The sequence below is a fragment of the Nansenia antarctica genome (assembly GCF_963989245.1).
Source record: "Nansenia antarctica genome assembly, chromosome: 6".
Classification (NCBI taxonomy): domain Eukaryota; kingdom Metazoa; phylum Chordata; class Actinopteri; order Argentiniformes; family Microstomatidae; genus Nansenia; species Nansenia antarctica.
In genome coordinates this window covers 29748021-29761968 of record NC_137676.1, presented here as the reverse complement: position 1 = coordinate 29761968, position 13948 = coordinate 29748021, and the positions used below count along the sequence as shown (strand labels likewise).

Sequence of the window (13948 nt, the reverse complement as noted above, 5' to 3'; positions counted from 1 at the left end):
TGCCTCTACCCATCATGAGATGCTTCTTGCAGGAAAGCTTAGTGACAGATGATTTGTTTACTTGCATTCAGATGTGGGAAACCCTTTTTCAAAGAGTGGAAGTACTTACTGAGTACCACTAGAGTTCACAGTAGAGGACCACTAGAGCTCACAGTAGAGCACCACTAGAGCTCACTGTAGAGGACCACTAGAGCTCACAGTAGCGGAGCACTAGAGCTCACAGTAGAGGACCACTAGAGCTCACAGTAGAGCACCACTAAAGCTCACAGTAGAGCACCACTAGAGCTCACAGTAGAGGACCACTAGAGCTCACAGTAGAGGAGCACTAGAGCTCACAGTAGAGCACCACTAGAGCTCACAGTAGTGGACTACATTAGAGCTCACAGTAGTGGAGGACCACTAGAGCTCCACACTAGCAGCACTAGCTAGCTAGGGAGCTCCCCACCCAAGGACAAAAGTGTTTCCTTCCTCCTCAGTGATGCCTGAAGAAGACAGCAGAGGACTGAAGAAGGGCGGTTGAAACATGTTCCACCATGCATAGCTTTGTATAATATCCATGCTATGATCTGTACTTCTGAAATCAAGTGAAAAGAAATGTCCAGGTTCATCATACACCAATAAGTATAAGCACCACCCAAGCAATGTCATCTTCAGTTCAAAACTCCTTCAAACGATCCCTCAAAACCCATCTTTTTAAACTTGCTATTCATCTGGAACTAGTTTTATTGTTGTTTTCAGTGATTGTGCTTTTGTTTCACATTTTTATTTATAGAAGGTGTTATTATTATTATTATTATTATTATTATTATTATTATTATTATAACTCAAGTATTATTACTCAACTAAAGCAAAGCAGTCTTGGTCTAACATCAACAGAACTATGAACATGGCTGGGTTGATTAGTGATGAGGGTGTTTGGGGTATATCTCAGAATACATTGAATCAAGTCTAACAAAGAATGTCAGTAAAAACAAACAGCTCTGTTCCCTGTCTCCTCCATGTCATAACTGTGTTCCCTGTCTCCTCCATGTCATAACTGCACCTACTGTCCTCTACTGTCTCCCCCATGTCATAACTGTGTTCCCTGTCTCCTCCATGTCATAACTGTGTTCCCTGTCTCCTCCATGTCATAACTGTGTTCCCTGTCTCCTCCATGTCATAACTGTGTTCCCTGTCTCCCCCATGTCATAACTGTGTTCCCTGTCTCCCCCATGTCAGCACTGAGGAGAGACCAAGGTTTTGGGGAGTCCCATTACCACAGTGGAATCTAGTTTTGTTTGCCAATTGGTCATGACCATGGCTGTGATTGTGTGTGTGTGTGTGTGTGTGTGTGTGTGTGTGTGAGAGAGTGTGTGTGTGTGTGTGTGTGTGTGTGTGTGTATACATTGTGCCAAAAAGGCTGCCAGATTGTCTTGTAATAGAATTTATTAGTGAGGCACAAAAGTGGTCACATTTTCCACTGGCAATATAAACAATCGGGGTGTACAAGGAATCAGGTCTGCACACATCATGTTCATGAGACCAGGGGCCTCATTTATAAAACTGTAGGGAGGATTCACATGAAAAGGTGGCATATGCACCAAACACAGAATGTGCTTACACACAAGAATATATTCGCGCACGCATGTCCCACGCCAGTTTCCCTTTATAAATCACAATCAACTTGAAATTTTGCGCACGTGAGCGAGCGTCTTGTCCCACCCTTTTAACACCCATAGTTAATGGTCAGTGAAACGGCCCTAATTAATATTAATCCATACTGACTGCATGACGACAATGAAGGCAAAAAACAGAAAGACAAAAAAAAAATATGTCACCCAGTGTGAATTCAATGTGATAACAATATGTGACAGTCTGGTGAAAAGGGCTGCATGTCGGCAATTCTCAAGTCGTGCAAATTAGCAAAAAGCTTCTTTAAAAAAAAAGAAAAGAAAGTGTTTCCCGTTGTATTGCATATTACGGAAGTTGAAGTGTTGAAGAGCCCACTCATTATATAAAACAACAGTTTTAGGATCACTAAATACTTATAATTTGTGAATTGGATTCACTGTCTGCCTCGTCTACAGTCGTCTGCCCTAGGCTACTGGGTAAGTGATACATGGCTTGTAAACAAACGTATGTTTTAGGACAGCAAGGACTGTGTGATCTAATTATGTGTAGTTATGTATTTTTCGCATGTTGATGTTCTATCAGCATGTTGTGATGTGCTAAACATGCAGTTAGATGTTCATAGCGATGTCCTTTCTTAGCGTTAGCCTGCTAGCAGGAGTTTTGCCTGTGTTTTGATTCAGAGCGCGTTTCCCTGCTATTTGGTTTGAGGTGCACCAACATTAAAATAAGCATATCTTCTTCAACTATTTTCAGATTTCAATGTATGACACATGATTTGAAATCTGTACTTTCATAATCTGGAAAAAACTGAAGAATTACCATGCACTAACCTTTTAACCAGTATTAACAGCATCAGTTTAAATGTAATTTGTCCTACTGTTCACCTTATTATTTATGAGAATACATTTCATAACATAAGTATTGGTTAATAATTACAGATCCAATTAAATATGATCCTGATTAAACTGTACATACATTAAACACATTTGAAGGGTTCTTTTTCAAAAACAGATATCTCTGTTTGTATTTAAAGTCCTAAATCATGTTTTTTTTGTGTGCACTCCAGGGAACTCTTCATATATAATACGTGAGAGGTAATATTTCGATCTATTTTACACAATGGTATCAATTTCAAAGCGTTTCTTGAGTTTCATCACGCAGTTGCTCATTTCTCCAGTCTACGCATCGGTCTGAGTGACCCTGGGGGACTGCACATTCTCCCATCTCTTTTCTCTTTATAAATCCCAAAGTTTGCTTAGAAAGTAGTGTACACCTTCTTTTGTACCTACTCAACAGTTCTAAATGAGCCCCCGGGGCTCTCTGCATTGACTTGGTGGTGACTGGGCAAAATATGTAACCTTTATTGCAACCCATCTTCAGAATAGACATCTCTGACTACCGACCGGAGGTGAGCTTACAGGGAAACAACGTCATTGTCATAACATACTGTGCATTGCTAGTTCTCAAAAACGTCTCACAAAGGTAGGTGGGGGGCCGAACAACTGATCTGTCCGCTCTGACGGAAGAATACGGGTCAAGGCGGTACTGACAGCATGTGACCTGTGACTACAGGATGGGTGTAGAAAGTGACTGGTCCTGCTCTCCGTGGCAACAACAGGATGCCAGCTGATCCACCAGGCACAGATACAGTAACTGCCACTGCGTCATCTGAGGTCTACGGTAACACGGGCGTGGGCTTTACTGAGTGACATGTCCTCCCAAACTTTTTAGAATCACACACACACACACACACACAGATCGTATTTGCTTTAATGTCAAAGGAAAAAAGAAACGCAAAGCAGGCTATTCACATGCCACATGAGTGTGCATATTCTTACATTTGTGCAAGTGTACGACATACATTTGGCTATATCAAATCCTAATTATACAAACAGTGCGGCTAAACCAGACAGGTAAACCAGACAGATCAAATTCACATTCGTGAGACGGGCATGACACAGAGTGGACACACTCCTACTGTAGTCAATGTAAACTACTACTAACCGCCGTCGGCCGCACGCATCAAGCACAGGTGTTGTGAGGCTATTTTTCCTCAGATCCACGTGTGTAAGTAAGCGCCACACAAAGTGTCTGAAATGATAGATATGTTATGCTTCTTGGAATGCGTAAAAACATATTCACTCAGCTTCATCGAATGACAATGTAATAGAAACATTAATAATACCAACACGCACGGACTGGATTTATGTTGTCACTACATGTAAACTAAATGAGATATTTCTTTTTCTTTTAAGTTATTTTTGCTGAGTGGGGCAGTCCCACTCATATTTTTCTTTTTATTGATAGAGACAGTAGAGATTTTGACAGGAAGGGTGGGTGAGTGAGAGAGAGAGAGAGAGAGAGAGAGAGAGAGAGAGAGAGAGAGAGAGAGAGAGAGAGAGAGAGAGAGAGAGAGAGAGCGAGAGAGAGAAGGGATGACATGCAGGATCATACCTGTCAACATTGGGATTTGAAAATAAGGGATATTCCCCCAAAATAAGGGAAAATAAGGGATATCCCCCCTGCGCACCCCCGGGTAATCCTCTCCCCCCCCCACCATCCACAAACCATACCCCTTACATTTAGACTGTACACACAGTCAATCCTAACATCACCACTAGACAACCATAGGAGACCCCTTACATTTAGACAAGGGTAGACAGTCAATCCTAACATCACCACTAGACAACCATAGGATACCCCTTACATTTAGACCAGGGTACACACAGTCAATCCTAACATCACCACTAGACAACCATAGGATACCCCTTACATTTAGACAAAGCTATACACTGTCAATCAACCACCTGCTTCAGTGCAACAAGAATTAAGTAGTTCGTACATTAAGTAAGTGATTACAGGTGGTCAGAATCAGATACCTGGTTGAAAGTAAAATACTTTGAACATCCCTGCATGAAAACACAAAAGGGCATCTAAATTCAGCACATTTATTTATACATTACTTGACACCATGATGTAAATGGGAAAAGAGCGGTGCAAAGCTACCAGCGATCATTTCAAAACAGCGATAATCGAGGCTGTGTTCGTAAAAAACGCTCTGGAAATCTGATCACCACTCATGGAATGCCTCTTATCCGATCAAATTACTTGGTCCCTTTATGACGTTGCACCTAGTGTGCGTTCCGGCACTCTCAGAGCAAAATTACGAACGCAGCCCAAGAAACGAGAGGAGACAAGTCAACTCTGACATGGATATAGCGATCGTGCGCATGCGTCTAACGTCTAACAATTAAGTGTTCAATTATATTTTATTATAGGTTAAAAATACGGGAGATTTACGGGAAAATATTTAAACGGGAGCACAGCGGGAAAGAAAGGTAAAATACGGGAGAATCCCGGGAAAAACGGGAGGGTTGACAGGTATGTGCAGGATATGTCCGCGGCCGGAATCGAGCCGGGGAATCCTGTGGTTACACGGTCGACGCGTAACCGGCTACGCCACCTAAGCGCCCCGACCATGTGACATTTCTGATGACACAAATGTAGCATGGGGATCAGTTTCTCAGAGGGCCCCCGACTGTAATACATCAGAAAAAGTGTGTCTGGAAACACATCTCCAGCTGCTCCTTCCAGCTCCTGCCCCCCTCCTGCAGCCTGCCACTCCAGCCCTGGAGGCCACCTCCCCCCCTGGTGACCAGCGTCCAGCCTCAACAATCACCAACGGTCCATCGTGCTCCAGGGTCTACTCAGCTCTACTCGGGCCCCGTGCAGGGTTCCCACGGGTCCTTGAAATCCTTGAAAGTTTGTGAATTTGAGAAAAAGAAATCAAGGTCTTAAAAGGTTTTTGAAAATAGACATGGGTCATTGAAAGTGCTTGAATTCTCCTCTCTCTCTCTCTCTTTTTAATTGTTGTCTGTGAGCGGATAGTTCCTATTATATAAATTCTCATCTAGATCTGGCTCAAACTATGCCGTGTTGGGACCTTGCATTTGAGGGAATTTAGTCTTGAAAGGTGCTTGAAAGGTGCTTGAATTTGATGTTTCAGAAGGTGTGGGAACCCTGTGTAATACATCAGAAAAAGTGTGTCTGGAAACGCATCTCCAGCTGCTCCTCCCAGCTCCTGCCCCCCTCTGCAGCCTGCCACTCCTGCCCCCCCCCCCCCCCCCCGGTGACCAGCGTCCAGCCTCAACAATCCATCATGCTCCAGGGCGTCTCAGCTCTACTCAGGCCCCGTGGAGAGGCCTAGTAGTACTGGGCAGAGATCTCCTTCTGAAACCCCAGAGGCGGTCGTCATTGGAAGTTCCATACAGCTGCCTGATCTGTTGTGGTGAATCAGACATGAATAATGGTAAATGGTAAATGGACTGCACTTATATATATGCCTTATTCCAAAGCGCTTTACAATAACCACTCATTCACCCATTCACACACACACACACACACACACCAATGGCGGCAAGCTACCATGCAAGGCGCCGGCCCACTCAATGGGAGCAATTTGGGCTTCAGTGTCTTGCCCAAGGACACCTTAACATGTGGCCAGCCGGGGTTCGAACCGCTGACCTTGCGATCATTAGACGCCGGCTCTACCTCCTGAGCCACAGCCGCCCCATAATGTTCATTGCACGGTGCTTTTTATTTCTGGGCCAATACCAACATACAACTGTGGCATGGAAATGTAGCCCCATTTTGCACCTTTGCACCATACCTTCTGCCCTTCCAAAAATGTCGATTATATTGACAACTTTGAAGTTGTTTGATGGGATGGGCCATTCCCTAATGTATGTTCTGTCTGATAACATCAAAGACGACATCAACAAGTAAAGGGGTGAAGATACTGGCCATAAAAAAAATCTCCCATTCTCTCTTACCATAATTCTGATACAGTTCGAGACACAGACAAAATGGTGTGTGAAAAATGGTCTGTAAAAAACCTTGTATGGGTATATACAAGTATACAAGTATTCCTGTGATGCTCGTAAATGACAATTACGTCTCCATGGAAACCTGGCATAAGGCGAAGGCTTTTTCCACAATGTAATCACACGTTTTATGCAACAGCATGAATGATTTGGAATGTGTCCATGGTAAGTCATACCCCTGTAATAAACACATGACAGCCACTCAACCTCCTAACCAATCCTAGGTCATATTCAGTAGAAGACTAGAAAGAAGAAACTGGAGTAGCACTTTAAAATGTAGAACACAGCTACTTGTTGTAGGCACTAGACAGTACCCCTGTGACTGTCAGGTTAAAACTACATCCAACACAGCTTGGCTCACATGGGGGGGTCCTCATGGAAACTCAGTTTCATCTGATTTCTGGACTGTGGCCTAACAACTTAACCATGTAGTCAAAAGTATGTGGACACAATTATGTTCTGGGGCTGTTTTCATGGTCTGGGCTAGGCCCCTTAGTTGCCGTGAAGGGAAATCTTAATGCTACAGCACACAAGAGAGATTCTAGAGAAATGTATGTTTCCAACGTTGTGGCCACAGTTTGGGGGAAGGCCCTTTCCAGTTTCAGCATGACAATGCCCCCATGCACAAAGTGAAATGCACCATGCTCAATAACGCTCTTGTCGCTGAATGGGAGTGAATCCCCGCAACCATGTTAAAAAATCTAATGGAAGCCTTCCCAGAAGAGTTGGAAGCTGTTATAGCAGCAAAGGTGGGACCAACTCCATATTAATGCCCATGGTTTTGGAATGAGATGTTCAACAAACACATACTCTGGGTGTGATGTTCGGGTGTCCACATACCTTTGGCCATGTAGTGTAGCTCTCAGAAATGAGCAAGACGTAACAGTGTACAATAGGACATTGACACCACCCTTTCCTTTTCAAACATCAGAACTACTTTCAGGGTTTATCCTGGCTCAAAATAGGGCTGAGATGGTAGATGGTTCTTTTGCACATGCACACTTTTTTTCTCTCACAAATTAATCTTCCACAGGTACTGCATATACAGTATAACGTAACGATAGTCTAGCAGCACCTGCTGTTGGGATGCACGAATTGCAGCAATATGGACATCAACAAGTAAAGGGGTAAAGATACTGGCCATAAAAACGTATCTCCCATTCTCTCTTACCATAATTCTGATACAGTTCGAGACACAGACAAAAATGTTGTGTCTGTAAAAAACCTTGTATGGGTATATACAAGTATACAAGTATTACTGTGATGCTCGTAAATGACATTGAAGCATTAGAGGCAGCCAAACAATTACGTCTCCATGGAAACCTGGCATAAGGCGAAGGCTTTTTCACAATGTAATTGTGACCATTTTTAACCTTTTTTCTTGCACGATTTGTTCCTAGAAGGCACAATGCGACGAAAAAAAAGCCTTAGGCGGGTCGCCTAAGCCTTTTCAATTCAGGAAAAACTCTGACTTCGGACTGAATTAGTGGCTGGTAGCAATCCAGACCTTTGGAATAGAGACTGACATTGCTTCAAACGTCTGATTTTAACTGCATTCCGCAAACATTCTCAAGAGAGAATTGTAATCAAGCAGTGCTTATTCTTCAGCCCCTGGGGCTTGACTGTCTATTCTCCTCCTTATTATCCTCATACGCTACTCTTCACGCAATTCATCAGGCAGCGATGTTTGTAAACACACTATAACACATTGTAAGTGTATCCATTAGAATTGCTCAAACAATGCCCGCTGGTGCCGAGGTGAATGACCTGAAATAAAACAAGGCAAATAATCCAGCTGATTCCAGGAGGACGCCATAACAAAGCATACCAAACTGGAAGTCACGGTGGTGGATCTCTGTTTGGAGCGGTGGGGAAAGTGGTTGCCTAAAGAACAAATGATCAGTGTTCAAGCCCCATCATTGCAGATTGTTATACTGTTATTACATTGACAGATATTGACAGATCTATACCCATAGATGCATGTAGTTGACAGATCTCTACACATACATGTATGTAGTTGACAGATCTCTACACATACATGTATGTAGTTGACAGATCTCTACACATACATGTATGTAGTTGACAGATCTCTACACATACATGTATGTAGTTAACAGATCTATACACATACATGTATGTAATTGACAGATCTCTACACATACATGTATGTAGTTAACAGATCTATACACATACATGTATGTAGTTGACAGATCTATACACATACATGTATGTAGTTGACAGATCTATACACATACATGTCTGTAGTTGACAGAATGCAATTTTATGTCAGATATCTGATGATCTGTTTTTTGACACAGACTTTGATTCTATGATATGACAAACTCTTACAGAATGTAGTGGAATTAGCAGACACTGCACAATTTTGTGTTTGGGACCTACTTAATACTTGAACTAAAAACTACATAATACAATCTAATTCTCAGTTTGAAAGTTTTTAATTTAAGAAAAACTTGTAGAGCTCTGGCAGGACCAAAGCTGCTTTTTTGATATAATGAAAATGTTCATGATGTTACAAATTCCAAATCCTCTGCACCTGGATATATTCTGTCCAAATTCTACTGTTGTTTAGGTTTTTTCTGAGCATAAGACTATGACTACAGCTAAAATGTCTTACAGTGCCCTCCATGAGTATTGGAAAGAGGGATAGTTTTGTCTTCTTTCATCTCTATACTCAACAACAGTTTAGATGTGAAATCAGACAACTGCTATGGTATTAAAGTATAGATTATCATCTTTAATTCTATGTTTTCTTTTTTCAGATTGGTTTCACCGTTTAGAAATTATTTCCTATTTCAGGAAACCGGTAGTAGGCCTATTGGAAAATTGTCTTGACTGGTGTTTCTGGTTCATCAGGTGTGTTCCGTCACATCTTTCACGCAGGCATCAGAGAGCTGGTAGTATTGTCAACATGAATACCATGAATACCAAAGAGTTGTCAATGCAAGGAGGAAGCCTTTATTGGGTTGAGAAATCATAATAAAAACGATCATAAACATATCCAAAGACATACCTTAGACTTGCCAAGAACAATAGTTTGGAACATCATCCAAAAGAAGAAAAACATTGGCGAGCTCAGAAAAAATGTGCAAATGGCCTGGTACGCCAGGTTTTATCCCTTTATTTGGGGTCCAGGGTTATGTCAAGTTTTAGACCCCAAGAACAGACGGTTTGCTTCCCACAGAGTTATTTTAATCCTCTTCCCAGATATCCAAACATTTCCCCTAATTGATGCAGAGCAGAAACACGTCATTGTTGTCACTGAGGTACATGGAGGTCTCCGGGAAAGAAGCCCAGTTAGTCCCGGTAGTCTGGTCTGTGTCTCAGGGACTCTGAGGAGGAAAAACCTCAACGCTCTTCCAGGGTTGAAGAGGAGACAGTCAAAGTGCTGTTTCGTGGTAAAATGGCAAGACAGTGAGGGAAAAAAGTTGTATTGAGGTAAAACGGTGTAAGAAGAAAGGGATGGGGGTGAATATTCACGTAACAATATTGCATACAAGCAACCTTTTTTGGATGTCAAATGGATGGTTGCACTTTAACACTAGGGTCATTCAAGGTCTGTAGTATTCTATTCTACTATATATATTTTTTAGATTTGTGTCTATTGTACCTGTATTATTTGGTTGCACAAGTTGTAGATGACTGAGACGTGTGAATACTACACATTGTAATTCCCAGGAAACCCCAGGACCCAGGAAATCATCGTGGACTTCAGGAGGAAAAAATCGGAGGTCCAGCCCCTGCTCATCGACGGAGAGAGCGTGGAGAGAGTCTCAGCCCTCCGATTCCTGGGGGTGCACATACAGGATGACCTGTCCTGGAAGAACAACACAGCAGCCACCATCAAGAAGGCACAACAGCGGCTCTACTTCCTGAGAGTCCTCAGGAAGGAACACAACAAGCAGGAGATACTGGTGGCCTTCTACCGCGGCGGAGTGGAGAGCATCCTCACCTACGGCATCTGCAACTGGTTCTCCAGCTGCACAACCGCGGAGAGAAATGCGCTACAGAGAGTCGTGAGAACAGCCCAGAAGATCACCGGCGCCCCCCTCCCCTCTCTGGAAGAGCTGTACAACACACGCTGTCTCAGGAAGGCCTCCAAGATCTCCAGAGACCCAACCCACCCTGGGTACGAACACTTTGCCCGGCTGCCCTCGAAAAGGCGGTACAGGACCATGGCCGCAAGGACAAACAGACTGAAGCCCAGCTTCTACCCCAGGGCCATCCAGGCCCTGAACACAGCAAAGACCTAGGTTCTGGGCCCTGGACAGTCTGGACGGATTGATGGCAGCTGCTGGATTGAAAAAATCAGGTGTAGTGCTGAGGCACAAATATGTAAATTTCAAGCCTGCAAACTGCGACACTTTAAATGAATGTGCAATAACACTATGTGCAATATGACAACCCTAGTCGTCTATCTGTACAGTATAGTATAGTGGATAGTGTACATAGCCTTTATTTATGTAAACCAGCTCCTTTCCCTTCTTTTATTTTTATTTTTTTTATTTTTTTTTCCTAGCACCAGGGGAGCCACCCCTCCCAAATTTCGTTGTTTGGTACCTGTACTATAGCAATGACAATAAAGACCATTCATTCATTCATTCATAATTCAACTGAATGAAATAAATAAGTAGCATTGAGAACCAATGGTTCTCGAGACTAGTGGCCCTTAGAGGGCAGGAGCCTATCTCCTGTTTCCGTAGCGTGAGGCGGCTTGATGTACAAGTACACCCTCCTGGACAAGACGCTGGTATGTCACAGGGTCTTACTCCCCAAATCCAACCCTTAATGCTGAATGCCAAGCAGGGAGGCATCGGGTACCGTATCGTCTTTGGTGGTACGACTCGGCCCGGGGATCGAACTCACGACCTCCCGATCTCAGGGCGGACACTAACAGCCAGGCCGCTGAGCTGGTACTACAGTATAAACGAACATGGAAAGGGTAGAAGCTAACCTCGTCGTCTGCTTCGAGGGCGACCGTCTGGGGGGCGAGAGATGACAGACCACCGCGCCACATAACACACATGTCTGTCTCGAATATTGGAGCAGGTTGTTGGAGCACAGCCCTCGCGTTCTTCGGGGGGGCTTCCCTGTGCGGTTGCTGTGAGGTAAACACAGCAACCGTGGCGAGCTATTTATATCCCGGTAACACCGTTGCCCTATCCTGTTTCTCAGAAGAAGGAATCCGTTTCGCTGTCACCTACGCACACAATAACCCAGGACAACCCTCCCCCTGTAACCTCTCTCTCTTTCTCCCCTCACAGTGTCCTTTACCACACACACACCCACCCAACACACACACACACGCACACCACACATTGTCTCTCTCTCTCTGTCTCTCTCTCTCTCATTCTCTCTCTTTACATGCACTGTCTATCTCCCTCTCTTTCACTTCATCAAACCTCTCCCAGATGTCTCAGCTTCCTTTCTCCCTTCATCACCATCTATCCTCTCCACTCTCTGTTGTTCTAGAGTTACATGCAGATCTCAGATCCCCAGAGACCAGAGCGTCATTAGTGGAAGTGAACATATGGCCATGCTAGAGAGCCAACTACTATCCTCTACTGTCATCCCTGTGTGTGTGTGTGTGTGTGTGTGTGTGTGTGTGTGTGTGAGTGTGAGTGTGATGAGAGTGTGAGTGTGTGTGTGTGTGTGTGTGTGTGTGTGTGTGTGTTTGTGAGTGTGTGTGTGTGTGTGTATGTGTATGTGTGTGAGTGTGTGCTTGCGTGTTTGTGTGTGTTTGTGTGTGGACACAAACATGCAAGCACACACACACACACACACACACACACACACACAGACATAGACTCGCATACACGCGCACACACACACTGACACGCACACACACACTCACACACACACACACACACACAGGCACACTTTCATAGGGTTTTATCAAAGTAGTTTAAGTAACATGTAATTCAGGCATCATAAGAAATGTAAGCTTTTGTTCCCAGTAGACCACAAACGTCTCTCTCAAGAACCCAGCTCTGAAGTTTTCAGAAATCATTCACATAAAACTGAAATTAAAAGATTAAAAAAGCATTAAAAGTTAAAAGCATTGCCTGAAATGATCTCTAGTGTTGGCAAAAAAATTGCTGTTGGATAATTATTAGAAAACCATGAAACTATGGAAAGCAATTAAGGGAACCTACAGATCAGTTTCCATTTTGAAAGAATGTTATGATGTTCTCTGATCTTTCTGACTCAATAGATTGTAGGTAAATCTCCCAACAAAACAATACCTGTCAAAAGCACCCTTCCTGAAAAAAAAGACTCACCTTTGTAAGACAAATGCACTCTGGGGGCAGTCCGAGAGTTGGCATGGCAACTGGAGACACATAAACTCAAGAGAAAGATGAGGGCTTGGGTGGTCTCCATAGCAATGACAGCAGAGTTAACCTTTGGAATCCTACAAAGGAGAGAGGACAAAGAAGTTAAAAAAGGCAAAACAGATTAACTGAACTTCATGTAACACCAATATAACATTTTACATTTTCAGCCATGGCTTTCACATCTACAGGAACATCATTGTCACTGAAACATTGTTTTTAAAGACCGAAGTCATACATGATACACTGGAAAACTAGCTTTCTTTTTTAGATTAAAAAAAATAATAATTAAATGCTCCTAGCCATCTGAAATGTCCCATTAGTCACTAAAATCACCTACTCAAAAGCCTTGACCCTTAAAATAATCTGTTTACAGGTCAGTGAGCAAAGCTCTCATTGTCGAAACTCGAGTTAGGAGTTTAAGTGAATGTTGAATGTTTACTGAAAATAGCATTAGCATGTCAATAGCTACACATTCCAACTCCAACATCAAAGGGAGTAGTGGGACAACAACGCTGTCAATTGTTACGAACTAGCGCAGACTAGGGGGTTGGTTATTTGGCCATCTAAACACTAGGCCTAATCTGGAGTGTAGTATAGGGGAAAAGATGAGGAAAGAACAGAAAAGGTGGTCTGGTTTTCTAAGAAGAATGAGAAATAACAGTATGGGGTTAGTTTACCAAGGCAAGGCAAGTTTATTTGTATAGCACATTTCATACAACAGGGGCAATTCAAAGTGCTTTACATGCATTATTTAAAAATACAGCAAGAGGAGCATAAGAAAATAAAAATTACAATGAATAAAAGCAAATATAAGAAGTAAATAGATAAAACATTTAAAAAGACAATAGTTAATGGAAAAAAGACATTGATAGAAGTGATTGGGCCCTATTATGCACTTCTTAACTTGCCGTCTTAAGTCTTAATTAAGACGCACCGCCAGGTTAAGACCTACCGCCACCCTTATTATGCGCTTCATACGCGCTACTGCTATTATGCAGGTGTCGATAGGCGCCCACACATAAGACGTAATACTCCCGTGCATATATTACTCATTGTGGGAGTGTTCATATGTTAATGAAGTGCACTAGGCGCCCCTGCTAT

The 13948-nt window shown here is 43.0% G+C and overlaps 1 protein-coding gene across 1 annotated transcript in view; it reads right to left on the bottom strand.

Annotated features, from left to right (window-relative positions):
* sema3gb (sema domain, immunoglobulin domain (Ig), short basic domain, secreted, (semaphorin) 3Gb) overlaps positions 1 to 12914 on the bottom strand; it is a gene marked incomplete at its 3' end in the record, with an annotated part of 49809 nt that extends 36895 nt beyond the window's left edge. The window contains exon 1 of the mRNA XM_080534339.1: positions 12794 to 12914. Within this exon, the coding sequence (XP_080390465.1) occupies positions 12794 to 12893 (100 nt within the window). The 5' untranslated portion in view covers positions 12894 to 12914. The remainder of the gene's footprint in view (positions 1 to 12793) is intronic.
* Positions 12915 to 13948: the final 1034 nt, after the last annotated feature.